We start from the raw sequence: 24,575 nt of genomic DNA on the forward strand, positions 1-24,575 counted from the left end.
ACACGACTCCAAGTGCTGTGCATCATCAGAAGCTAGTAGTGGTGATGTAATTAGTAGAATGAAGCAAACGATTCCAAATAAATAATGCATCTGTCATTAATGATCAAATGCGACATTTAGCCTATTGCTGTTGTCTGCAAGTTGCCTACAAGGAGGTTGTAATCTGCTGGTCTGTCATAGGCTGGAGAAAGCCTTTTTTTCTACAGCTCATTGGTGAACAGTGTGCTGTGAGGATTGCTCGCTTAGAGTCCTAGCCCATCTGCTCCAGCATGTAGGTCTCTGGTCCAGCAAGAAGGTCACATTCCTCCTGGTAGTGCTTTGTGAGGCAGAGGTGGGCTTTGCTTTGAACGAGTCTCTACCTGGGTGACCATCCAGAGAACCTTTTGGGTCTGTGAAGCTCTGGTGCCCTTTCTCAAGAGCACCTGCTCATTACTGGCCTGTTTCTGCTCAAACTGCAGCCTTAGACACCCAAGGAGGGACCTAGCAGGGCTTTGATCGCCTGGGGCAGCCCCAAGGGGTGTGCAGTGGTTCAGTTCTTGCTGTGCTCCTCTTAGAGACACAGACTTTCAAATAGGCTTGGCCAAAATGTGCTACCTGTGTAGGAGACTCAGCTACCAGGGATTTCTGCCAATTGTGGTGGATTTTTCTGAGCAGCGCTGCATCTTAGCAAAGCATATTTGCTTCCTGTTTGGGGGATGAGGCTGTGCAACATTCAGCTTCAGGTTCCTGAATTTCTGTGGTATCAAGATTCCTTCCTTTCTCCCCAGTGTGTTTGCTCAGGAATTTCTGGAGAGCAGGAGGGTATGAGGCTGGAGCCTCTTCTTCCACATGCCAGAAAAGCCTGTGTTTAGGCGGGACAGTATTGCTCAGGTGGTGGTGGTTGATGGTGATGAACGGTGCATTTGGGAGTGATGTGTGCTGGTGTGGTGCTCTGGTTGTGGCATCGATGCTACAGGGGCAAGTCTGGTAGCCTGGGTGGCTGAGGAGTGCAGATGCAGAGCAGTGGATTTTGGCAGGGTGTTGTTGCAGAAATAATTTTCTTATCCATTATACTATCTTGTTTCTAATTCCTATTTAATGAGCTCCTCTGAAAATAAGAAAATCATTGTAACAGTTTTCTTAAGTGTGAAAGATCAGTCTGAAATTGGCATTAAAGAGACTAATTACTCTCATTCTTCCACCTTTCTGACAGCTGTTTAGTGCTGCAGACCTTGTCCTGAAGTGCCAAGGAAGCCACTTGCCTCTTCAGGCTGCTTTTGGCCTAAGGTACCTGCAACAGAAAGTCGGTGCCTGCTTCTAATCTGGTCTGTGCACCACTTGATCATCCTGTTACATGGGAAAAATACTGCTGAAACTGCAGGTGTGAGACCTGTGGTGCAACTCCCCCAGGTCTTGCCTTGCTTTTCACTGCTCTCTTGTCCTCCCTCGTGACCTCCCCACTTCAGTGTGGGTCATCCTATGCTGACTTGGTCTTAGTCTCAAAATGACAGTGTGCTGCCACAGGGAGAGACTTCCTTGGTCTCACGCATTCTGTAAAGAGGGATAACACACCTCCTATCATGAGGACTGAGAGATTTCCAGGGACAAAATTGCCAAATGTATAGGGAAGAAGAGTGAGCAGCAGTGAGACCTTCCTGAAAGTGACATGTGCCTGCCATAGTATTTATTTAACCAGAGGACTGAGTCTGAGCCTGACCTTGAACCCGGAGCAGCAAATTGAAGGAAGTTTCTTTGAACCCTTCTGGCTCAGTAGAATACCCACTTGTTATTCTCTGTAGGAATCTGGGGAGACTTTCATGAGAGGTGGAAAGTTGCAGACAAGAAGCTGTGAACATCTTCAATTTTCCATTTAATCACACAATATTGAATGATAAATAATTCATGCATCTGCCAAACATTTGCTTTAAAGAACCCAATTCCCTCCACATTTGTCAAAGTGTAAGAATTCCATTTTGTGTTTTGTTTTTTTTTTTTTTTTTATTTTAATCTATCCTTTGACTCCTATCCAGATGCCCACTCGTCTGGGCTATCAGCTTTGATTCCACTCGCCATGTTTTGGGCAGTCCGGTGCTCAAGCCTTTCCTTTCTTGTCACTTCTGCTGGCCTCCAAGGCCCAAAGAAGTGGCAGCAGGCAAGAGGGGAGTGACAGTGGTCCCTGTGCGTCCTTGGGCTGTGCCACGGGGACCAGCGCTGGTGGTCGTGGTGGAGGCTCGTGGGTGTTCTCTGCCCTGCTGTGTGGGAGCATTTCTGGCTCCTCATGAGGTAGTGGGGCATAAAAGATGCGAGGCTGTTGGGAATGCAACTTCTGACTGTACAGGGCGTTTGTCAGAGGATGACTTTCATATGCGGCTGTCTATCCAGATCGTAAAATTAAAGACCTGCTCTGAGCTCTGGAGCTTTTTCTCCACAGCAGGAAGAGAACTCTGTCCACCCCAGCAGTTGTGACAGAGATGCTGTGATGGCTGCAGACATCTTCCCCGTAATCAGCACCGCTCACCCTTGGCCTGTGGGGGCAAAGGATCTCTGATGCTTGCTCTGCCAGTGCTGCCAAGCCTAGAGCAAGGATGTGCAGGGAGCGTGGTGGCTGGGTCAATATCCGTTGCTGCAGGCAGTGGGCAGGCAGGCATTGGAGGAGCAGCAATGTCACCTTGTCCTCCTGCCCAGCTAGAGATAGGGTCTCCTTTATGTGCTCTCTTTCAGCTTCACCTGGGTGTTAATGCCAATTTGGCACTGACTTTCAGTTCCTGTTTGGCCAGTCCCCTGGCTCAGTCCAGTTCTTCAGAAGTTTCTTGGAATAGCCTTGACTAAGATAATCTCCTGTCATTTATGGATTTTGCTTCCTACATGGGGTCCCTTGTCATTTTCTGCCAGGTCATGGCTGAACTCATTGCTTGTTTTTTCCCTTTCAGTTTTTGTATCAGCTTTGGATTTGTGGCGATGGGGCTTCTCTTTTTTGTTTGGTTGTTTTTTTTGTGTCTCCCATCTCATTTTTTTGTCTCCCCTCAGCTGTTGAGAACTCTGATTCTTCTGCCTCTGTTAATGATTCTGTTCACAAGCCTTTGAGAAGCTGGACAGATATGTCGTGTTTCCTTTCTCTGCTGAAGCAATTGGTGGGTCCTAGCATGCACAGTGCTTAGCAGCGTACAGCTTTCTTATGCAAAGGAAAGACTAGCCATGCCGTGTCAGATCTGACTGCTCAAGTGCTTTGTTTTGCTTTTTTGCTAGCACTTCAGGCAGTTTGTCAGGTTCCCAGGAAAGAGTGACTTGTCTGTGATCCCTTGAATCATCCCTGGGGATCAGCCTTCTCTCTCCCATCGGGTCAGAGATGCCAGCACTCCTGATGTGTGGGGCTCGGTGGGATGGCAGCAGGGGTTTGTGCTGCAGGTGTTTTGCTCTGTGCCAGTGCTGATGGGTGTACCCTGAGCTGCTGGATACCCAGGCTTCAGTACTGCATCAAATCGGCAGAGAGGCATGAAGAAGCCAGTGCCTGCTGGTGCTGTGCTGTCGCTCGGGTGTCAGAGGTTCTGCCTCTGGACCTGACTGGGGATTCGTGAGGCTAGGGAGTCCTCCCCTCTGGGAAGCAGGAGGGAAACACCTTCTGCTAGTGCTCCTTTGAAGCTGTGCTGAGTGTTGCATGCATAACTGCAGCAAGCAGGATCCTGAGGGGAGCAACGGGAATGTCCAAGGAGCAGGAGGGACTGGCATGGGGCTAGCAGAGCTGGTGTGTAATGGATGGGCTGTGCAAGCACTTGCAGTCCCTGTGCTGAACAGCAGGAACGGACCTGGTGCGTTCAAGGGCTCAGAGGGTGAAAGCTGGAAAGGGGAAACCACAAATGGCATAGAGCAGTGGCTGCTGTCTGTGGGGTCAAGCAGTTCCTAGGCTCTGGACGTGGACAGCAATCCTCTCTGGGGCTGTGATTTCTCCCATCTATCTTACTTGCCTTCTTGGCACTCAGAGGCAGAGTTTGTGCAAGCTCAGCTGGGACAGCAGTTTGTCCTGGAGGCTCATTGTTCTGCCCGGTTAGTCAGAGCCTCCTGAGACCTGTGGTCAGCTGGCTCCTTGTCTGGGCATTGGTGCAGATGTGCTGGCTTTGCTGGTGCAGCTTGCTTTGCCCGATGTGACTAGCTGTGCTGCAGCCTGCAGAGGTGTTAGGTGCAGAGCGGCTCCATGCTTTCTGTTCCTTCTTGGCTTGGAGGTGGTTTCTCCCAGGCCTGGCAGAGGGAATCGCGTATGTATTCAGGGCCACAGGAAGATGCCTTTGCTTCCACCTCCCCTCAGAGATTGTTTTTAAAGGCAAATTAAAAGTATTGTGTTCACGTAGACAAGGCATGAAAATTCCATATTTGGAAAAGAATTGCTGCAGAGCGAGACCGTTATGGCTGTAAAACCCTCTTCCCTAAGGCATGCTTTGAGATTTTCTTTGCAATTAAAATTTCTTTGAAACTTGGACCAAAGAAGATTTGGAGGAAAAAATCTCCTGAACTTTGAAAATACTTTTTTCTAAACAATGCTTGTGTGAGAGCTTTAACAAATACTGTTCCTCCCAGTGTGTCTGATAGCAGAAAGTAACTGCACATGAGAAGTCAAAAGGTTGTGAATAGCTCCTGCTCTGACAGTTGTTATACTCTTCTATTAGAATTTCTCAAGGCAGCATCAAAGGGGACAATAATTAAATTTAAAGCGACTTAAAAATAAGGGATAAAATGGATGTTTAGTCATACAGTCCTGAGCATTGTGTAGATGGAAATTCCTCTGGAAAAACTTTACCTGGACTGTGTGCAAGTTTATCTGAGAAGAAAAGCAGAGGAAGAAGTCCCCTGCTGGGAGAGTAATTCCAAGGAAACAGAAGGAGGAAACCCAGAGATTCACTTCAAGAACAAGCATGACTAAACTTTTACTAAGTATAATGGGCTTTCTGCCCTGTCGTCAAAGCTGAGGCTAGGGTGACATTAGTGAGAAAACTTGATTTTATCATTATCTGCCTGTCTTCTGTGCTCTGTATCAGGGCTGAAGACTTGCTGAAAGGCAGATTGCTATCAAACATTGCTTTGCACAGTCTGGACCTGCACTTGGGATGTGTTCATCCAGTAACTGTGGTTACACAAGCCTTTCACTGCATAAGTAAAAATAAAAGTAATTTAAGTATCCTCTTTCAAAAGCCTCTACAGTTTTGAATCCCTTGGCCACTTATCACCAGCATTTGTACACACTGTGATGCTATGTGCCGTCCAGATCAATATCTCTAGCCCTCTCTCGCTTGATTGGCAAAATGCATTTCAGCAGAGAGATGCTATGGGGGTTCCAGAGCTTGCAGTGGCGAAAATCTGTCTAGCTTGCAGTTGCTCTCTGTAGCATCATGGTTTTCTGACACGTTGTCCAGCTTGCTTTTATCTGAATGTTGGGCCTTAAATGCCACATCGCTGATGGGATCTGCTTGGAATGGGAACTTGCAGTGCAGTGGCTATGATGGTAATCTGTCTTGATGTGAGCGGGCATCCTGCACCTTTGCTCTCGCCAGTGCTAACGTCCCTTACAGAATTAGCAGCGCGTGTTAACATATTCCAGCCAAAAGCACTTATTTGTGGTGGCTGTGGGTACTGCAGTGGTGCAGAGGGAATTGGAGCAGCAGCCAGGTTGTGGTGTTGGTCCCTAGTGTTTTCAATCTGCAGAGCACTCCCTGTACGCCTGGGGGCTGGATGCCCTGACTATTCCATTGCCCAGCCAAAAGGGGTAATCATAAAATGCCTCTTGGATGCTAGGAAGGAGCTGTGGGAAGTTATGGGGGTATAGGTGGGTGTTTGGCCACGGTGCAGCGGTCCAGTGTTGGTGTGGTACTGAGGCGTGTTGTCAGAGGCAGTCTGTGGGATGTTGGATGCCTGCATGTGATATATTTGCTGTGTGGCCTAGTCTGGAGTTGATAGTATCTTATGTCTGGCAAGATTGCCTCCTCCCTCGTCTCTAGATTTCAAGGAGAAGTTCATAAAGGAAAAAAAGTATCTTTGCCTTGTCTTGTCTTACAATATCCAGTAGACAAAGTGAGCTCCAGAGAGCTTGAGTTCATGTCTTAGCCCTAGGCCTGGAGATTATGAACCATCTTCAAGGTTTGCAGCAGCCTTGCCGTGCTTGTATTACCTCCATACAACAGATACTGGAAGCATGCTCTAGCCAGCCTGTTCCTTTTCCCAGGAAGGGGAGCATTAAGTGGATTTGAATTCTGTTTAACAGGAGGAGACGTGGTTACACACCATGTGCTGCATTGTAGGCAGTATTAGAGAAGAATTGCTGTTGAAGTAATTGCAGGCTTTTTGCTGCCCCGTTTCGCAGCAAGGTCTGTCTGAGGCTGGGCTGTCATGCTGCCCACGCTCTTGGGTGCGAGGCAGGTGGGCTCCCTGTGGATGCAGACTCTGAGCTGGTGCTAGCGTGGTCCCCAGAGCTGCTGTTTTGCTTGCACGTGGCCTCAGCTGTTCCCTTACGGCTGATGCAGCTGGCACGTGTGGATGGTGCTGGACCCAGTGTTTACTCTCTGAGCTCTCGGGTAAAGGCACATTGGGGTCAGGAGGTGCTAGGCGGAGAATGGAGGGGCCTGGCTGGTGCTAGAGGTCTGCCCCGCTATTCGGAGAGGGTCTCCAGGTAGACTTGCATGTTTGGGGAAGGAGCTGGTGTGAAGCTGTGCTCTTCTTGCTGCTCCAACAGCAAGGCATGTCTGGCTGCTTGCTGGGGAGCCTAGCAGGAGCTTTTGTCCATCTGACTGCTGTCCTGGGTCGTCTCCAAAGATGCTGTCGTCCTGCCTGTTGGAAGCAACACTGCAAACTGCTGACAAGGTTGTGTCATACATCTCCAACCTGCCTTTTGCATCTCCCCGTGCTCTTCTCTCCACCCTCCCGGTGTAGTAGCTACGCTCAGTGCCAAAGCTGTCAGAACAGTGCTGGATGAACGTGGCTTCCTCATGACTGCGGTGAGGGATACCAGCTCCAGACCAACGAGGCAGACCTTGGGATGCAGGCATGCCACAGCTCTTCCCCAGCCCCCTTTGTCATTGCGTAGTCTGCCCTTGGGAAGCCAGGGGAGAGCGCAGTGTGAGGAGCAACTGTCCAGCAGCACGAGTCCACAAGCTCCCCGTTTTCAGCTGTGAGGTTGGGCTTCTGCATGCAAGTGCTGGAAGCAACTGCTAGCCCCTCCCTGGAGACCATCCCTGTGGTGCTGCTGTCTGCTCCTTCCTTGTCTTTGTTGGATAATGGAGCTGGAGCGGGGTAACTGATACTCCCAGTTTGAACTCATTCTGCAGATAGCTAACTGAGGAATGAGGGCCATGCCCAGGACCATGGGAGTCAGGACTGAGCCGTTGTCTCTGACCAGTGACCTTCCTGCTGCAGCTTCCATTTCCTTGTGTCCTTTGGGGTGTGGGTATGCCATGGAAAAGCAGGAGAAGGCCCAAGCTTTAGGGAGCTCCTGTCTTATGCTTGATATGCCTTCTGTGGGTCTGCCTTCCCAAGGGTGGCACAAGCAGTGCCTTACTCTTGCCTTACTCCTCAGCAGCTTTTGTAGCATCCTTGTGGCCATTCCAAACAGATGGAGCAGCCCTGATGCTCATGCAGGTAGTTCATGCAACTCAGCTGGGAGGTGCTAAGAAGCCAAGGCAGTGCATCCAGGCCTGCATTAGCTCAGGCGGCAAGCTGGGGTTGACAAGGGAGAGCTCTCCTTCTGCTCTGTTGCATCCTTTGTAGCTGATGGGGAGCTCTGTATTTTCTGCTGATTATAAGGGCTTGTCTCAGAGGAACAGTACTGGCATGGCAGTCCTCCCAATAGAGCTGCAGGCACAGGGAGCACTGCATGAGCTCCCAGGGCGCTCATCTGGCCTCTGGTTGGGATCACCCCTCCCTGGGCTCCTGGGGTACCACTGCCCTGGCTCTGGGACTGCAGCAGTGTTGGGCAATAGTACAGTCTGGAGGTATAGGACTGTAATGTATTGGGCAGTGCTATCTTTGTGTGCTGTTGCCTGCGTCTTCCCCCTCCCCCTGCCTGCTTTCCCCTGCATCAGCCTGCATTTGTAAAATGAAATAAATATTGACACGGACGGGATGCTATTCAATTTGTCCTGATCACTGGGCTGCGGTGAGTTCTGACAGAGCACAGTGTAAAACATAAGCTCAGGATGTAATTTCTACTGTCAACATGATGTACAGTATGGCTGTGCCAAATACACACCGACAAACTGCACAAGCTCTTGGGGGGGGGGGGGGCGAGTTGTACTGATAATTGGGAAGTGGGGATGACAGCCGCAGGAGAGAGGGCATCACCCTGGGCCTGGGGTCATGTGAGTCTGGGGCTTCATTGCATGCATGAAAGCCTGCCTGGCACAGCAAGTGCCTGGGCACTCTGCCATGTGGGTGCATGCGTGCTGTGCACCTGCAGCAGCATGCTACTGCCTGCTTGGGATGCTGTGCTGCAGGCTGGTTCTGGCTGCAACGGCAGCAGCTCCCACTAGTTATTTATGGCTCCGCTGCTCACGTGTGGCAGAGAGAAGTGGCGCTTCCAGCTGTTGCTGAAAGGTCTTCAATAACACAGGGAAATAAACGTTGTGCTAGTCTTGGTTCCTGTGCACGGGACATTCTGTGGTACTTTGCAGCCGTGGGGTACTTTGAACCCTGCTGCAGTGTGTGCAGGCTGCTGCAAGGGCACAAGCAGGACTCAGGTGGGGCTCTTGGGTCTGCTGCCTCTGGAAGAGGTCTGTGATGTGACAGCCAGAAACTGTGCACACCGAGATGAGACATGACGCTGACCCTAGCTATGGCCTGAATCTATGACAGAAGAGAAACAGGCTGAGAATTTATGGGTGGAGAAGAATCCAGTTTGTGGCAATGAACCTTGCCCACAGATGTGTCTCTGGGCCAGTGTTTCTAGGTGGCTCTGGGGACTAAAGGCTTGTGCTCGCAATAGGTTGTATGGATGGGCTTTGCAGTCTGGGACCCGAGTGTCGTAGAGGTGCATCGAGGCAAACTGGGTTACACCACCTCCATTGCTGCCCACAGAGCCAGAGCATGCAAACAGCTCAGCTGAGCGTAGCTGAACTTTGGACATGTGAGACAGCCACCAGCGCACCACATCAGTCCGGATGTAGCAGTAAGATGAGAAATCTGTTAAATGTAAAAAGCAGCATAATGTCTGAGACTCTAAACACAAGGTTGTGGTTCCCACAGCAACGGCAGCCCAGCCCATGCGTGCTCAGCGGGACTCTCCTTTCCGTGGCAGTAGCTGCTCTGTGGAGTGCTCAGATGCAACAGGACTGAGCAAGTTGCCTTGGGAACTGTGGGCCAGCTTGCCTGCCAGCCGGGGAGCAGCTCTGCTGGAGCTGTGCTCGCCCACTGCGGCATCTTTTGCCCTTGCTTCCTCTTCTCTACCTTGCTTTAGTGTGTGCATTTAAATTGTTGCTTTTACTGGTTTATTGGTACTGTTTAGGGTTTAGCTGCTTCCGTTTATATGCTGTAACTCTAGCAAGGCTGAAAGCGGCGGCACAGTGCCTGTTTCTGAATGAAGTAGCAGTGCCATCCCTGCCTGCACGCAGGGCTGGCTCCGGTATGTGCCTTGGGTAGTCAGGTCATGGAGGAAATCGGCAGCTTGCAGCTGCCACTCATGTGAAATGGTGCGATGAGGGCAATGCGGATGGCTCCTACTGCCCGCACGGAGCCAGCGTTGATGCCGTGTGCCAGCTGTGTGCCCTGAGCACTGCATGCTGGGGACAGCCAGGGCGATGTGCTGCCATCCTGCCAGCTTGGTCAGGGCCCTTGGATGCTGATGTGACCTGTAGTGCCTGGACTTGCACCATTGGGCTGGCTTTCTTTCAGCCTCCCTACGTGTTCAGGAGGTCTTCAGTGGTTGCAGAACTGCTCTTTGGCAGTGGCATTGCTGCCTTGTCAGGTTGCTGGCAGGGCTTTATAAACCAGCGTGGAGTAGCCTGGATGGCAAGGAGAGGGTGCTGGGGTGGGCAGAGTGGGAGACGTCAGCAGCTGGTGACTGCCTCTCCCCAAGGCTCTGCTTATGTGGTAGTCCTTGAGAACATGCGCAAATGGACTATTTAAGTTCTCTTTCCAGCAGTTGCATTTACCAGGTACAACCCATTTGTACTCAGACTTTGGACACATGTGGAGGCGTTGCCTGCAAAAGTGCTGCAGAGTGGCGAGGGCAGAGATGCTGGATAGGATGTTCTTCCCACACTTACTGTTTGCCCTGGGTGCTGGCCTGAAGCTCTTGCTCTGGCACGGCTTGTGCTGTTCAGTTTGTTGACATCTGTCACTGTCTGGGGAACTTACTCCAAAATAGCCGCAAATTTCCCAGACGTGAGAAATTGGAGAGATGCTGTTTGTGGCAGTGGTGCGCTATATCTTGTTACACATATCTTCTATATATCTATGTAAGCGTGATAAAACAGGTTTGTACGTGTCCTGTTATTGTCATCGTGAGTGTCTTGCTCTGAAGTCTGCTGCAGGTGGGGCAGCCTCAGCTCTGCTGCTCCAGAGCAAGGTCCTTTTATATCTGTTTGATCAATGACGGCTGCAGTTACTTTACCCTGTGAGGTTCCTAACAGTGGGAAGGAACGACTCTGTCACCCATCTACAGGTCATCTCGCTCCCCTAGGTACAGTCCCTGATGTTAAATATTTTGATGTTTGATGATAGGGGTTCTCACCAGATTGGCAAGAGTAGCTGGCCCTTCAGGAGCAGTGGCAGGAATGGCTTCTGTGTGGGGAGGCCTGACTGCAAGAGGGAGTCATGCCATTGCCAACAACCTTACGTGGTTGGTGCGGAGATGTCTTAATGACAAACGGTCTGGCAGAGAAGAGGGGTGGGGAGGAATGTTAGTGCTTCTGTGCCGTGATTGCTAACATAATACACTGGAGACCCTGTGTTCCTTGGAGCATGAAGTGCACAGGACTTGCACACGTGACAGCTGACGTGCATGTGTGCGTGGAATATAGCACGTGTACATGGAGGGGAAAACATAAGTGTACACCCAAATGAGGGACAAATATGGATAAAAGAGGGTGCTGGTGTGTATGAGTGCAGTTAGCTGTGCATGGGATGGAACATGAGTGCGAGCCCTTGTGTGTGAATAGATTTGTGCATGTTGCATGCCGCACTACTTGTGAATAATAGGCAGTGTGGAATGATGCCTGGCACTAATGCCCCATGTTTCTCAGTAAGCGTTTGTCCAGACAGGCAAATGCAGAAATGACAGTGCAGCTCACTGGATACTTTGGGAAACTGCCCTGTTGGTGCAGTCACACTAGGGGAATGGCAAGTGCAAGGAAGAGCTAGGGAAATACTTGTGAGCTGTCCCTGCTCTGAACTGCTGGGGCTGTTTAGAATCATGCCGGGGGCTGTGCAGAGCACAGTCCAGCTCCCCTTCTATAGGGAGTAGATGGATATCTAGTCCAGGATCGTCCTCCTTTCCATTCATCCTCTTTCTCCCTCCTATTTAGAGTAACAGATGACAGCAGATTATTTCTGCAAGCTGGTGAAGATGTGCATGTTTCATGAGTAGTTCTGGCCGTGGCTGGTGTCGCAGAGCTCTGGTGGAAGCTCAGCATGTTGGTGCAGGGAGAGATGGATGCTGCATACCCATCCCCATCTCCTGATCAGGCCTCTTCTCCCCAGGTGCTCTCTGAATGCAGTCTACCCTTGGCCACAGGTCTCATGTCTTTATCCTTAGTGCCTTGTGGGTGGCTTGAAGCTTACTCCAGAGCCCTTTCGTAAACTGTTAGCTTTAAAGTCAGCCAGGTGGCGAGTCCTTGAACAGATGCTTTTCTCCTAGCCCATGGCTGCAGAAGTGAATGCCAGGAAAACTTCTGCCAGGAAGACCAGCAGCAGTGGCTGGACAGCCAGCACTTCCCACTGTCAGGCACTGGCATCCCCTGGCATGACTCTCACCTGTGCATGTGGGACTGGTGCGGTCTGGCCCTCTGCAGGCAGCAGCAGCTGTGCAGTGCCAGGGGTGCTGCCTACACATCTCCCACCAGCACTGGCAGCGATGACCCCCCCGCCAGCAGCAGACCTTGCTCCCCTTGGCAACCAGGGCAGTGTGGAGTGGAGATGCCTTCGACAGCGGGGCTCCTTGGTCTCGGAGTCCCTGCTGGAGCAAATGTCCATAGTGATGAGAGTGCTGCAGCTTGCTGCCCTCCCTTCTGGGGTGCCTGCTCTAGCATGACCTGCAGGACTGGGCTCTGCTGTGGGGAACCTGGGGCAGGACAGGGTGGGAGATACTGACCGAGGCTGCAGGGGCAGCATGGGGGGGCATGGAGCCCTGCTCTCACACCAGCACTGACACCTTGGCCTTTTCCAGGCTCCTGGGGATGCTGCCAGCTGCCCTGCACCTCCCTGCGTGAGCCAGCAGAGGATGGAAGTGACCGGCATCAGCTGGGCAAAGGACCCTTCGCCAGGTGCTGGGATGTCATCCCCCTGAAGATGGGAGTTACAAATGGGCTTGTGAACTGCACGTGCAGCACAGGTGCCTGTGCTGCCAGACCCTTTGCGCAGTAGTCCAGGGCCACCGCGGGACAGGCAGACGTTGGCCACAGCAGCTCGTCCTGTTAACTCCTCTGTGAAACCGCACGTGGAAAAGCTTCCCTTCACTTCCCGCGAATGACGGTTGTGGGTGCCCATGCCCTGCACGCTGCTGTGGAGCTCCATGCCTGCTGGCAGGGTGGGCAGCAGGCTGTGCGTGACCCCGCTCCCCAGTGAGACCAGCGGCAGCTGAGCACGGAGCCGTGCAGCTCTGTCCCCAGGGACAAATGCCAGCTGCCAGACTCTTCTCCGGAGACCCAGGAACAGCCTGCGAGGCACCAGCACTGGCTGCTCCCATGCTAGCAGCAGGCAGTCCGGGACGCCTGTTGTTACAGATGTGACTCCAGCCTGCTGAGACAGGAGTGCTCCAGCTGCAGGACACAGCACTCAGCAGGGATGGGGATGCTCTGCATTGACCGGTGAGCCCCGCGCTGCTGGTGTGGACTTTCCTCCTCCTCTTCCCTAAAGGATGCTAGTTGCCTATCCGAAAGCTACTGCTCATGCAGTCTCCTAGAGTGCCATGGCGAAGGGTCTGCAGGGCTTCTCGTGGACCATGCTGCTGCTGTTCTGTGCCATCCAGGAGCTGGGGGCCTGGGCCATGCACACTGCAGTGGAGGGTGCTGGCCTAGGGCAGCCAGGGGACCCTGCGCTGCTGGCTGGCGGGCGAGTGAAGCGTGGCTGGGTCTGGAATCAATTCTTTGTGGTGGAGGAGTACACGGGCACGGAGCCGCTGTATGTGGGGAAGGTAAGGTAACCCTGTGTCTCCATGGGGCTGGCCAAGCCAGCGGCAGAGCAGGGCGTGCTGGCAGCACGGTCGAGCCTGGTGGGGGAAAGAGGGCCTGCATGAAGGTTGCTCATGGGGGGCTGGTTAGAGAAGTACTCTATGGACTGGGATGGCAGGAGCCTGGGCCCTCCTGGGGGGTTGTGAGGTTAATGTGCTCCCAGAGACTCTAGGGCAGGAGCACGCCAAAATTCACATCTATGTTCTTCCAGTGGTGTGCTGGGTTCCCCTGGTGTTTGGGGAGCGGCTCTGGGTGTTGTAGAGGCTGTGGGGAAGGCTCAGCCCCATCTCTGTGGGGGAGGACCTGCTGGGCTGGAGCAGATGTGCAGGGCAGGCATCTGCTTGTGCTGGTCCCTGCCATGTCTTGGGAGCCAAAGTGCTGCTGTAGCACCAAGGGCCTTCCCGACCCAGCAGTTGCTGCCGTAGGTGCAACCCGGACCTCCTGACGATGGTCCGTCCCTGGCCTGTAGCCCTTTCAGCGTGGGGATAACGTGGTGGGTTTTGTTTCGTGGCCCCTCCCTGTGGCTCCCTCCTGGTCCTGGAAGGACTGTGCTCTGTTGGACCTGCAGGCTACAGTGGCTGTTCCTGAGCTGATTATCTGTGGAGGCGGGGGTTGGCAGAGGAGATGTCCCGCTCTAGCTGTGGCACAGAAATCCTGCTCTTGTTTGTGGCCAGAGTGAGGTTGTTGCAGGATTTATGTGTCTCAGGCTGGCCTGCATAGCATGGTGTGGAAGGTGCTTGGTGTGGGTATGCAGGGCTTGGAGGGACCCTAAGGACCAGCACTGGTGATAGAGCTTTCCTGGGGATTGCCAGGAGCTGTGCCCATCAGGCCAGTACTGTGGGCACTCCTGGGTGCCAGCTGGGAGCCGCACCATGTTAGTGTGCTGCTCCCAGGGCCAGATCCTTGCTGGGCTTTGCAGAGGCAGCGGCACCGATGAACTTGCAGGGAGAGGTACTGGGAGGCTTCAGGCTTGTTGTAACCAGTGCATCCTGCTCTGCTGTGAGAAGGTGTGATCATGGTCACTGGAGCATGCTGGTCTCCCTGTGCTGAAAGAGCCCTGACCTCTCTCCGGCAGTCTCCCCTCTCTGCGAGGGGGTGGCTATTCGTGCTGTCCTGGCTCTTGCCGTTGCTTGCACGCCCTGTGGAGAGGAGCGCCGGCAAACCTGGAGCTGCTGGCAGATAACAGTGCCTTGCTGGGCAGGACTGGGTCTGTCCTTGGGAACTTGCTGTTTTGCTGGTGTGTGACCTCCTGGGGCGTGGGGAGGCTGGACGTGGACCTCTGCTCCCTCCACTCCTGGTGCCCTGAGGCTGAAGGAGCATTTTGCCTTGGGGTTGCTGGGCTTTGTCCTTTTCTGGGAGCTGTGGAGGAGCTGCCCTGTGGCTCCCACGTGTCGGGAGGATGTGCTATTTGTATACCGATGAAGGCAGTGCTAGCTGTTGGGACCAGTCAGAGGAGTATGCTGCAAGCCAGCTAGAGCTGCTCCTGGGGCATGGGCTCTTCTCAAAGGAAAATGCCCAAGAGCTCATGCAGCAGGGCTGTCTGATGGCCTCAGCCGTCTGGTCATGAGTGTAGAGGAGGCTTGAAAATGGGCTTCTTGGCTAGGGGCCAGCTGGGATTTCAGTGGTGATTTGTGTCCATTTCTGCAGACACTCGAAAGCCGCACTCCTCCGCCACGATGCTCAATGCAGTTACAGCTAATTCACAGCTCCCCTGGGAAGTGACTCGAAGCATCAGGCCCTGTCAAACTCCAGAGGTAGCCTAGCAACCGCCTCATCTCCAAAACGAACCCAGGAACCTACAACTAACCCATTTTACAGCCCCTTTCCACATCATTCACCGCATCACCCAGCCCGCTCAGAATAAACAGCCAGCCTGCACTGAAATCTATTCCCCGTGAATATTGCTCCCAAGGGCTGAAAGGAACCTGGGGCTGGGCTTTTCCCTGGGGCTGGGACAAGATGGGGTGCCCACCTGGAGCTGCCAGGGCTGGGGTGGCCCCCAGCTGCCCAGGGCAGTGTGCCGGCCCTCCTGGCACAGCCTGTGGGTCTGGGAGCCTTCCCACACGGGGGACCCACGGCTCCCTGTGGTGTAGCTGGGGCTTGCCCTCCATGGATGCCTCTTGCACACCTATGTGTGCATTTTGAAGGGCCGATACCATTTCCATAAAATCTGGGTTCTCTAGCTAATCCTTCTTCTGAACTGTAATTTCCCCTGAGGCTGCTGTCAGTTTGATGTGGATTTCTTTGGGTTTTTTAAATAGAATTATGGGGTCAGCACTAGTTACAAACTTCTGCATGTGGACAGATCTATTTTAGATAGAGGAGAGGATTAAAGGGAAAAAAGCAGATTTAATTATGTTGCTAATATTTAAAGAAAATTGATGAACTTGGGCTTTATGAGTTGGAGCAAACAGAGTGCGCCTTTATTACGGGCTAGTTTTTATTTGATTCTCTTTCTTTTCCAGCCCCAGAGTCATTTTTTTATTTGTGTATCTGTGCTTTCTGTTTAATCACTTTTAATAAGGAATGTGCACCTCTGTTCACATTTAATTTTGATTTAATTATTAGTAAGTAATTAATGGCTTCGTAAAATTCCTGGTTGTAGCCTTTTAGGACAAGGAAACTCTTTTCCTGTTTAACACACTGAACAGATCAGCCTTTTGTCCACCTTCTGGACGGCCCTGGCTGCTGTGGACCCTCTTGTCCTTGGCCGGAGGAGCTGAGCCGCAGGTGGGGGATTCCCTCTGCCCCTGGGGTGCAGTGCTGTGGGCGGCCCCCCGGGCCGGTGGGAGCTGGGGCGAAGGTGCAGTGGGGCTCTGGGGCTGGCACGGGTCTGCGCTGTGCCAGGGCTGCCCAACTTTGTTTGCCTGCCGTGGCCGGTGGCAACGGGGGTCCCCAAGCCTGCGTGGGAGCGTGGTGCTCCCTGAGCCTGCCTGCTGTAATGACACGGCCGGGCAGGAGAGAGCATCCCTGGGATGTGGTCTGGGCCTGTGGCATCTCCCCTCAGATGTCTGTACTCTGTTATCCAGCCCTCCCCCATTAGTTGTTGTTTAGCCAAGCAGCACAGATTTAGCTCTTTTAATCTTCCCTTGTAAATCAATCTCTACAGCCCCTTGAGCCCAGGCTCCATTTTTCTTCCTAGCGTTCCAGTTTGCAGGGATGCTGGTGTCTGCTCCAAGCAGTTGGCGATGAGTAAATATGTAAAGAGGATGTGCTGAGAGCGCAGTGTGGTTCTGGGAAGAGATGCTGGGTGGTTTATCTCTGGCCTAATTATTAATCATGAGTCTGGTGTTCAGCAGAAAAATGCAGGTTTCTGTTACCTGTGCTGAACAGACCAGGTGCACCTTTTTCATTCTGAAAAGCTTGATCTCTAGCAGAGTAATAGTGAACATTAGGGAGAGGATTATAAAGTGGAGGGGGCTGCAAGGTCTCCAGGGGCCAGCGGAGAGGGCTGGGGCAGGATCACCAGGGCAGGACGCTCCTGCAGACCAGGGCAGACCACCCCTGCAGGCACTTTCGAAGAGGTGCTGCCCTAGCAGGTCTGTGGCCAAGCCACTGCAGTGGTCTCAGAGCACTGCTGGGCTCACAGCCCAGTTTGCTAGCTGAGTGAAGGTCTCCTTCCCAGGCAAGCCTTGGGAGATGTTTCAACATGGGCAGTAATATGTGAATGTTGTGTAAAATGCATTGAATTGTCTAACGTGTGGGCCCCTCACTCATGAAATAAATATATAAACTGTATCTAACAAGACAAATATAATGAAGGCGTCATAAAAAAGAGGCAGCTCTGGTATAAATTCTTGCTGGTAGAGCTGTATGTCTGAAAGGTGGATTATAGAACTGCAGTTTGGAAGATTGAATGGCCCATAAACATTTTCATATTTCATTAGCCGATTAATGGACAGCTTTTTTCTTTTAGGGGGGGGACACACATGACTTTGCTTATTCTAAGCAGAAATTGTAGGAAGCAAATGAAAGCAGCTGATGAAACCTTTCCGGGGGCCGGTCCTGTTATGGATTGTCCCAATTAATGCCCGTGCTGCTCTCTGTCAAGACGCATTCTGCCTGTCCAGTTACTGTTAATAGATTTCTCATAAGTGGCTGGATTGTAAAAACCTCATAACTCAGTTTAATGCCACCGATAAAATTATCTCTGGATGTCTGGCCTGGATTCCAGTCAGCTCCTGGTCTGTGGGGAGCTGCTGTTTACCCTTTCTTTTCCTAATTTCAAACAGTGTCTTAATTAGAAAATGAAGCAGAGATTGCCTACAAAAGCGTCTTCCACAGGGTCTGGTTTTCATCCTGAACATGGGCCTGATTTGCCACATTCTCCAGCAGGCTTTGCTCCAGTGGGGGGCTCTGGGTGTGATGTTGTGATGGGTTGACTCCCCTGTTACCTTGCCACGTAAAGCCAATACAGATGTGCGGCGAGCGCATGAGCTCTGAGGCAGGGAGACTTGCCAGCACCGACTGCCCTGAAAATGGAGGGTGGCTGTGGCTGGGGCAGAGCAGGCAGATGAGGATGGGCTTTGGGCAGCTGGCTGGGTAGATGGGGACAGATGCTGGTGGTGAGCTGCCTTTACGCCCCAGTCTGCTGTGCAGCTTGGGAGAGGTGATCCCACACTGCCAGGGTCCTGGATCCTTGCCCACAGGGAAGCCTCTTTTTTTGGAGTGCTGTTGAATTGTCCTTCCCTTTTCCATCATCTCCTAACCTCGTAGTGGTGGGGTTTGTCCCTTGGTTTGTGGTGTGGGTGGGTGCTGGCAGGATTTGTGATCTGCCGAGCGTATGGTGGCATAGGCAGGACTGAAGTTCCAGTTTATTGGGCCTTCCTCCATGCACAGGCATTGTTCGGTAGTGCTCTGTGCCGCTCTCTGGTCCAGCGGTAGCAGAGGGAACAGATGGGCTTCATGCAGTGTCCATGGGCACCTTGTGCAGGGGCTCCACAGCCATGCAGTCTCAGCCGTGGGGGCACGAGCATGGCCCCAGCCTGCTCCCACCCTCTCCCTCTTTCCCTGGCAGATCCACTCGGACTCGGATGAGGGGGACGGCTCCATCAAGTACACTATCTCCGGGGAGGGCGCAGGGACTATCTTCCTCATCGATGAGATCACAGGTGACATCCATGCCACCGAGCGCCTGGACCGGGAGCAGAAAACCTTCTACACGCTGCGGGCTCAGGCCCGTGACCGGCAGACGGACCAGCTGCTGGAGCCTGAGTCAGAGTTCATCATCAAGGTGCAGGACATCAACGACAGCGAGCCACGCTTCCTGGAGGGGCCCTACATCGGCAGTGTGGCTGAGCTGTCCCCCATCGGTAGGTCTCCTGGGTGGGAGGAGGTGGGTTGGGAAACCTGTGCCTCTCTCCTGTCAAACCTTGAGCCTGCTGTACCCTGCAAAACTGCCTGCAAATCCCAGGGATTCCAGCTGAGATCAGAGCTAGGGAGCCAAAAGGGAAAAATAAATAAGGTGGCTTAAGGAAAACAAGTGAATAAATCCTCTGAGCTGATTGCCAGCCTGTGGCTGAGCGCTCAGTCTCAGCCCTAAGCTGTGCCCTGGAGACAGGTCGTGGCGGTGCCAGCTGCCCGCTGTGCATTTACCCTGGTTTTGCACAGCCCCCTTGCTCCCAAATGCTGGGGGGGATGGACTGAGCCCCTGCATGCCGGGGGGCTCACGGCTGCCTGTGGTTCAGATTAGCCTGAGTGGTGTTTCTCTCTGGCTGCCTGTGCCCCAGCCCCTCCTCAGGCCATCCTCTGTGATTCTTTGCTGCTCTCCAGAGCCCTGTGGCTGCCCAGCCATCCCCTTGTGCATCCCCACGCAGCACTGCCGAGCCCCTCTCACCCGGCTTCTGGCCTTCCTGCGAGGGGCCAGGCGTTGTTGGCTGAGATTGGGGAATTCATGTCCCCTGTGACAGGAGTATGTATGGCTTCCCCGAGTTACCATTAGCCTGCCCATCCCCTTGCCACCAGGCATCTTTTAAGTCCGTAGGTGATGGGCTTTGCTGAAGTGCTGATGGCCAGGCTGGGACGTGTGCCAGGAGGCTGCATGAGTCCGTCCCCCCAGGCATGGCGGAGCGGGGCAGCGAGCTTTGCGCTCACCTGAGCGTCAGGAGGGGAACAGGGACGCGATGCGTGAGCTGCAGTATTGCTGCCCTTGCTCTCTGTGCTGGCCCGATGGTGGGTTGCCGTGCTGCTGAGCACAGCTCGAGTCCGGGGAGAGTGGCTGGCTTGCTGCACTGCCCAGAATGTCACACCGTTCCCCGTCTGCATTGGGCTATCTGTTATCCCCCATTGACTAGCCAGAGCGCGTAGCAGACTGCGCCTGCCGGCATGTGCTGCGAGCTGGGGACTATAAATCAGTGTTCTCCAATGGCTGCATCAAGGTAGAAGACAGCCTGCAAAAGACTGACATCAAAGATAAGGCAGGTCCCCAACATTGTCAGCAAGGGATGAGTCAGCAAGGGGGAGAGTGACAGTGCCAGGAAGGCAGTGAGCTCCCGGAGGGAGAGCACCGGGGCCGGGGTGGGGGGGTCGAGGGCTGGGGGAGCAGGGCTGAGCCGCAGGAGGGGCTCGGCAGGTCAGGCGAAACACCGGGTGCTGCTGGGCTTGTGCAGGCTGAAGAGGCTGGCTGGCTGAAGAGGCGTCCTGGAAGCGGAGTACAGGCGATGGTGCTCGGGTCTGTGCTGCCTCAGGACAGAGCTGTGGCTCTCCACGGTTAATGTGCAGAATATTGTGAGACTGGTGCATGGCCTCCAGCAGGTACAGATGTGCAGGAACTGCCCACACCAGAGGAGCTGCTGCTGCCTGGATTTCTGTTGACGGATGGAGAACAAGCTCTCCTGAGGCATCCAAGCTCTCCTTCCTCTTCCATTTACCTGCACAAATCCTTTCCCGAGTCAGAGAGTGACCCCTTGAACTACAGCCATGTGCTCCTGGAGAAATGAAAGACAACACGTGGGCAGCAAAGCAGGAGGCATCCTGTTCCCAAAGGGAAGAAAGAAATTAAATTAATCTATTTTGCTTGAACAACATTTAAAAAGGAAGGAATTCTCAACTCTGAGTATTAGACAAGGATCCCAGTTCTTTGAAAATCACTAACAATTATGGAGCTGCCTGATCAGACTGATGTGAACAAGACATATCAAAGGAGACAGTTTCTATGCGAAATTGGAGATCAGAGGGAGAAAGAAACACTGTTTCACAACATGAAAGGAGGCGATTCCTGCAAATTAAAATACTCAGAAGTTTAAAGAGAAGTGCTGTGAATGGTGTGGGCTGTGCTTCCAAGCTGCATGCTCAGAGCGGGGAGCCAGAGCCAAGAGCCTGTTCTGCTTCCCAGGCTGATGTCTGTCTGTCTGCCTGAAACAGCTTTGGAGCTTTCTGTAGCCTGGCCATCCCAGGGAGCATAAGGGCTCCTCTGTAGCAGCCTAGCCCTGGAGATGGCCCAGCTAACAGGGCAGGGAGAGCTTCACACAGCATCAAGTGGTACTGCTGCATGGTCCCCTGCAGTATGAATGCAGAGCTGGAGGGTACCCACATGCTGCTGCTGCAAGTCCCCAGCTCCCTCCCAGTTCTCCCTCGGCTTACCAATGCTTTGCCCAGGAACAGCTAGCACAAAGGACAGGTTGGACACATCCTGGGAAAGCATAAGCAAGCAAGCCTGAGAAGTAGCTTTCTCCTCAACCCTCTGGGGTTCATCAGCTGCCCTGCTCCTCCACTGTGGCCCTGGTGTGGACACAGAGGGAGATGGGGCTGGTCATGGACCTGGTGTGTGAAGTTCAGCTCCTGCTGCTGTGGGAAGGGCTGAGGATGCAGGACATGGGATGCTGCCTGGGCCAGGGAGGTGAAGTTCAGGACTTTCTTATGGAAGATACCCTGCCAGGCCCTGTTTGTGTGGGAGTGCTCCTTTTGTGGCATCAAGGCCAGATGCAGCTGTGATCATGGCCTTTTCTGTGATTGCTATTGGTAGTGATGTTTGCTGTCTCTGAGCTGGACAGATAATCTCCCCTAGACCTGAGGGGTATTTTTATAAGAGTGAATGGGGAGCATGCCTTGCTGCCTTCCTGAGTGTGGATGGAGGTGATCCTCTGTACTGGCCAAGCAGGGGTAGGAAGGCTGGGCAGCTTGGGGAGAACTTGGATTGGCTATTAATACATCAAGATGAAAGTCAAAGCCTGGGGACCTGCTGGCAAACATGCCTGGTCTTGGCTCCATTTGGGTGCAGATGTTTTCCCGGATCACCAGTGTTTCGGTTCAGCTGTGCTCTCTGCTGGGGAAGGGGCTGGGTTGGGGCCACCCCAGGGGGCAAGGCTACTCTCCAGCTTGGAGCTTGTTTGTAGGGAGCTGCTCATTCCCTGTCTCTGCTGCTCTGCAGCCCAGCCTGAAAAGTGAAGGGTGGCCTCCTCCTTCTTCCTCTGGTGCTCCTGCCTTCCCAGACCTCGCTGGGGTTTGTGCTTGGGGCTGCCCAAGTGGGTGGTTTTTCTTCTCACTCATGGCAGCTATCAGCTGCAGCTCTCCATTCCCTGCCAAAAGCATAGTCCCAGCTCCCGGAGGTGCGTACCTTCCTGGGGCATAAAGAGGAATAAAACAAATACGGTCAGATCCGCTCTGTGACAGCAGGAGCAGATCAAAGGACATTATTTGCATAATGAAGGAGTACTAATTGGGAGGGAAATTCATTTGATTTCCTAGTGTCTAAGAGGGAATAACAAATGAGAGAACTGCACAAACTCTCACAGAGTAGCTGGGAGTGCTTTGCAACACACCTGCCCCTTGCTCTGAGCTGGGGCCAGGACAGCGTACATGCTGCTTGAGACTATAAGACTAAGTCGGGGTGGACTACAGGCCTCTTTGTTCCAGGATCTTGTCTTGACAGTGGCCAAAGTGGATGCTTACAGAAGAGGAGGAACAGCGCACACAGCATGTGTGATGCTCCTCTTAATATTCTCCCAGCCAGCAACCAGTTTCAGCTTGGGGATTTCTTCAGCTGTGGGTGGTCTCTGTGGGTTTAGTCAGCTTCAGCCTCTGTCTTCCATGAACTCATCCAGACTCACTGTAAACCTCTGCAAAGGGAAAGGAAAAGGGGTTGCTATTGCTATCTGATGGATCAAAAATGCCAGATGCAAGATGGTCAGGAAGGTAAGGCCAGAGTCTGGGATTTGTAAGGCGCAGAGGTGGTGCTTGGAGCTAACCCCAGCCCAGAGAGCCAGGCTGAGCATGTGCTATGCCCCTGGAGAAGTCAGTGTTTTCTACACACAGAGCACAGACCTGAGGCTGGCGCTGAGCTCCTGCACTTAGAGGAAGCACATCCAAAATGGAAGCTGACCCAACAGCTTTACCTGGGCCCCCTTGGCATGGCAGGACCAGCTGCAAGAGCAGACTTCACATGACTTATCTTTAGAAAGCTTATCTGGTCTGGGGCTGCTGGAGCATCAGGAGAAAGAGCACAGCTGCTGAGGACCGTTTTGCAGACAGCCGGGCACAGAGCCATGGAATGCCGCTGTCGGGGCGCAGAGGAGGCAGGTTTGACCTGGTGCTGTGTGAGGCTGGCAGGGAGGGCAGCTGGAGCTGCAGTGGGGCAGAGGACTCTCCCTGCTCAGCCCCCCAGAGGGAGCAGAGCCTTGTCCTGCTGCAGGGCTGGCAGCAGCTGCTGGGTGCAATGCGCTGGGTCCACCTGGGCTGAAGAAGGCAGGGGCTGGTGGTACTGCCTGGGACTGTTTTCGCTAACTCCCCCTGTGCCTGCCGCCAGGTCAGGACAGCCAGCTGCCACGCATGCACGTGAGCTAGCCAAGGAGCAGTCTGTCTGCAGGACGGGGGCCTGAGCTACAAACCCTGTTGCAGCCCCTCTGCTGTCCTGTCACCTCAAGAAGAAACTGGGGGCTAAGAGCTTGCAGGCTGCTTTCTGCTGGTACCTGAGGCTCGGCCTCTGTGGGTACCCCAGTGCAGATCGCTCCAAAATGCCTGAGTTGAGCAGAGTCTAGCACCAAAGGAAGAGACCTGCAGAAGAAGGTAGGATGGGACCCAGCTAACTGCCTGGGAACTGCAGGAGCTTCACCTTGTAACAGGAGATGCTAAAATTAGCGGTATTTTGGGCTCCTTTCCTGAGCTCCCTGGGGTCTGCTTAACAGCTGTCTGCTGCACACAGGCATGAGCCCAAATCCAGCACACAGTGCCTCCTGCAAGACAACTCTGTTGGCTGCACGGAGTGGGTGTTGCTGCCCAGAGCTTGCTTCTGGGCTGTTTGGGGAGCGTGCAGAGCCTGGAGTGAGGGACATGCTGGGAAATGTGCATCCTTTCATCAGAACATCACTCCTCCCTCGGTGCATTTTGCACTCCTTATTTCTCTGTGTAGCACCACGTCCAGATTAGAGACGATTTGGCTGTAAAGACGGAAACTTGGGGTCAAGCCCTGACTCTAGCACAAAGCTGGCTGAATGCAGAAGTAATTATTGTGAAGAGAAATTGTTTAATCTCCACACTGGAAGCAGAGAAAAATACTTTAACATGCAGCCAGAACACTTGCAGGCAGTCTGATCTTTTTTTTTTTTTTTTTTTTTTTTTTCCCTTGATAGAAAGTCCTCAAAACACTTGTGTGCATCTGGAAGCTGTTGGGGCAGCAAGTAGCTGGGAGCTGGGGCTTGCCCTGCCTGTTGGTCCTCAGTAAGACCACCTCTTCCCCTTCCCCACTGCACTCTTGGTCACGGTGCAAACCCTGAGCCCTCTGCCCTGCACATCTGAGCACCTGCTACACCCTCTCATCCAGTCTGCGTGTGCTAAGCCCCACAGGGAACCTGTGCCCCCTAATTTAATGCTTTGGTTTGCTCCCCAAGACACCACGTTTACCTGCTTGGTGCCAGGAGCTGGGGTGCAATGGGTTTCTCTGGCCAGACACCCTAAAGGATGTTTCCATAGTTGTGTTTGAACAATTCCACCACAGCCAGGTTAGCTCCCTCGCGCTTGTCCTGTGGGGCGTGAGGGCTGTGCAGTAAATCTCCTCTGGGTCGGATTTGGCTTTCTACCAAGTCAGGATGTTTCCAAGATTGCAAGAAACTCATTTCTGCTCCAGTAATTTTTAAGCTCTGGTTTATTTTCTTCCCTGATGTCCTGCCTGCTTGTTTCTGGAGTGCATCAGCCACTGCGTGTGTTGGGGCAAGATGAAAGCTGTAAATTGCATTGTTTATAAAATCTTAGCTGCCCCCTGCCCCCACAGCAACCAGGTCCCTGAGATGGGAGTGCTGCGCT

General features: G+C 53.1%; 1 protein-coding gene across 8 annotated transcripts in view; it reads left to right on the forward strand.

Annotated features, from left to right (window-relative positions):
* Positions 1 to 24,575, forward strand: part of CDH22 (cadherin 22) — a 93,664-nt gene that overhangs the window by 20,284 nt on the left and 48,805 nt on the right. For 6 of the 8 annotated variants that reach the window (XM_052782542.1, XM_052782523.1, XM_052782527.1 and 3 more), the window contains exons 4-6: positions 11,478 to 11,652; positions 12,338 to 13,303; positions 18,358 to 18,652. In XM_052782542.1, coding sequence (XP_052638502.1) covers positions 13,079 to 13,303; positions 18,358 to 18,652 — 520 coding nt within the window. In that variant the 5' untranslated portion in view covers positions 11,478 to 11,652; positions 12,338 to 13,078. Of the gene's footprint in view, positions 1 to 11,477; positions 11,653 to 12,337; positions 13,304 to 18,357; positions 18,653 to 23,905; positions 23,994 to 24,575 lie in introns of those variants that run through there. The other 2 variants (XM_052782536.1, XM_052782572.1) reach the window with 2 other exon arrangements.

Source organism: Harpia harpyja, chromosome 1 (genome assembly GCF_026419915.1).
Source record: "Harpia harpyja isolate bHarHar1 chromosome 1, bHarHar1 primary haplotype, whole genome shotgun sequence".
In the NCBI taxonomy this organism is placed as follows: Eukaryota; Metazoa; Chordata; class Aves; order Accipitriformes; family Accipitridae; genus Harpia; species Harpia harpyja.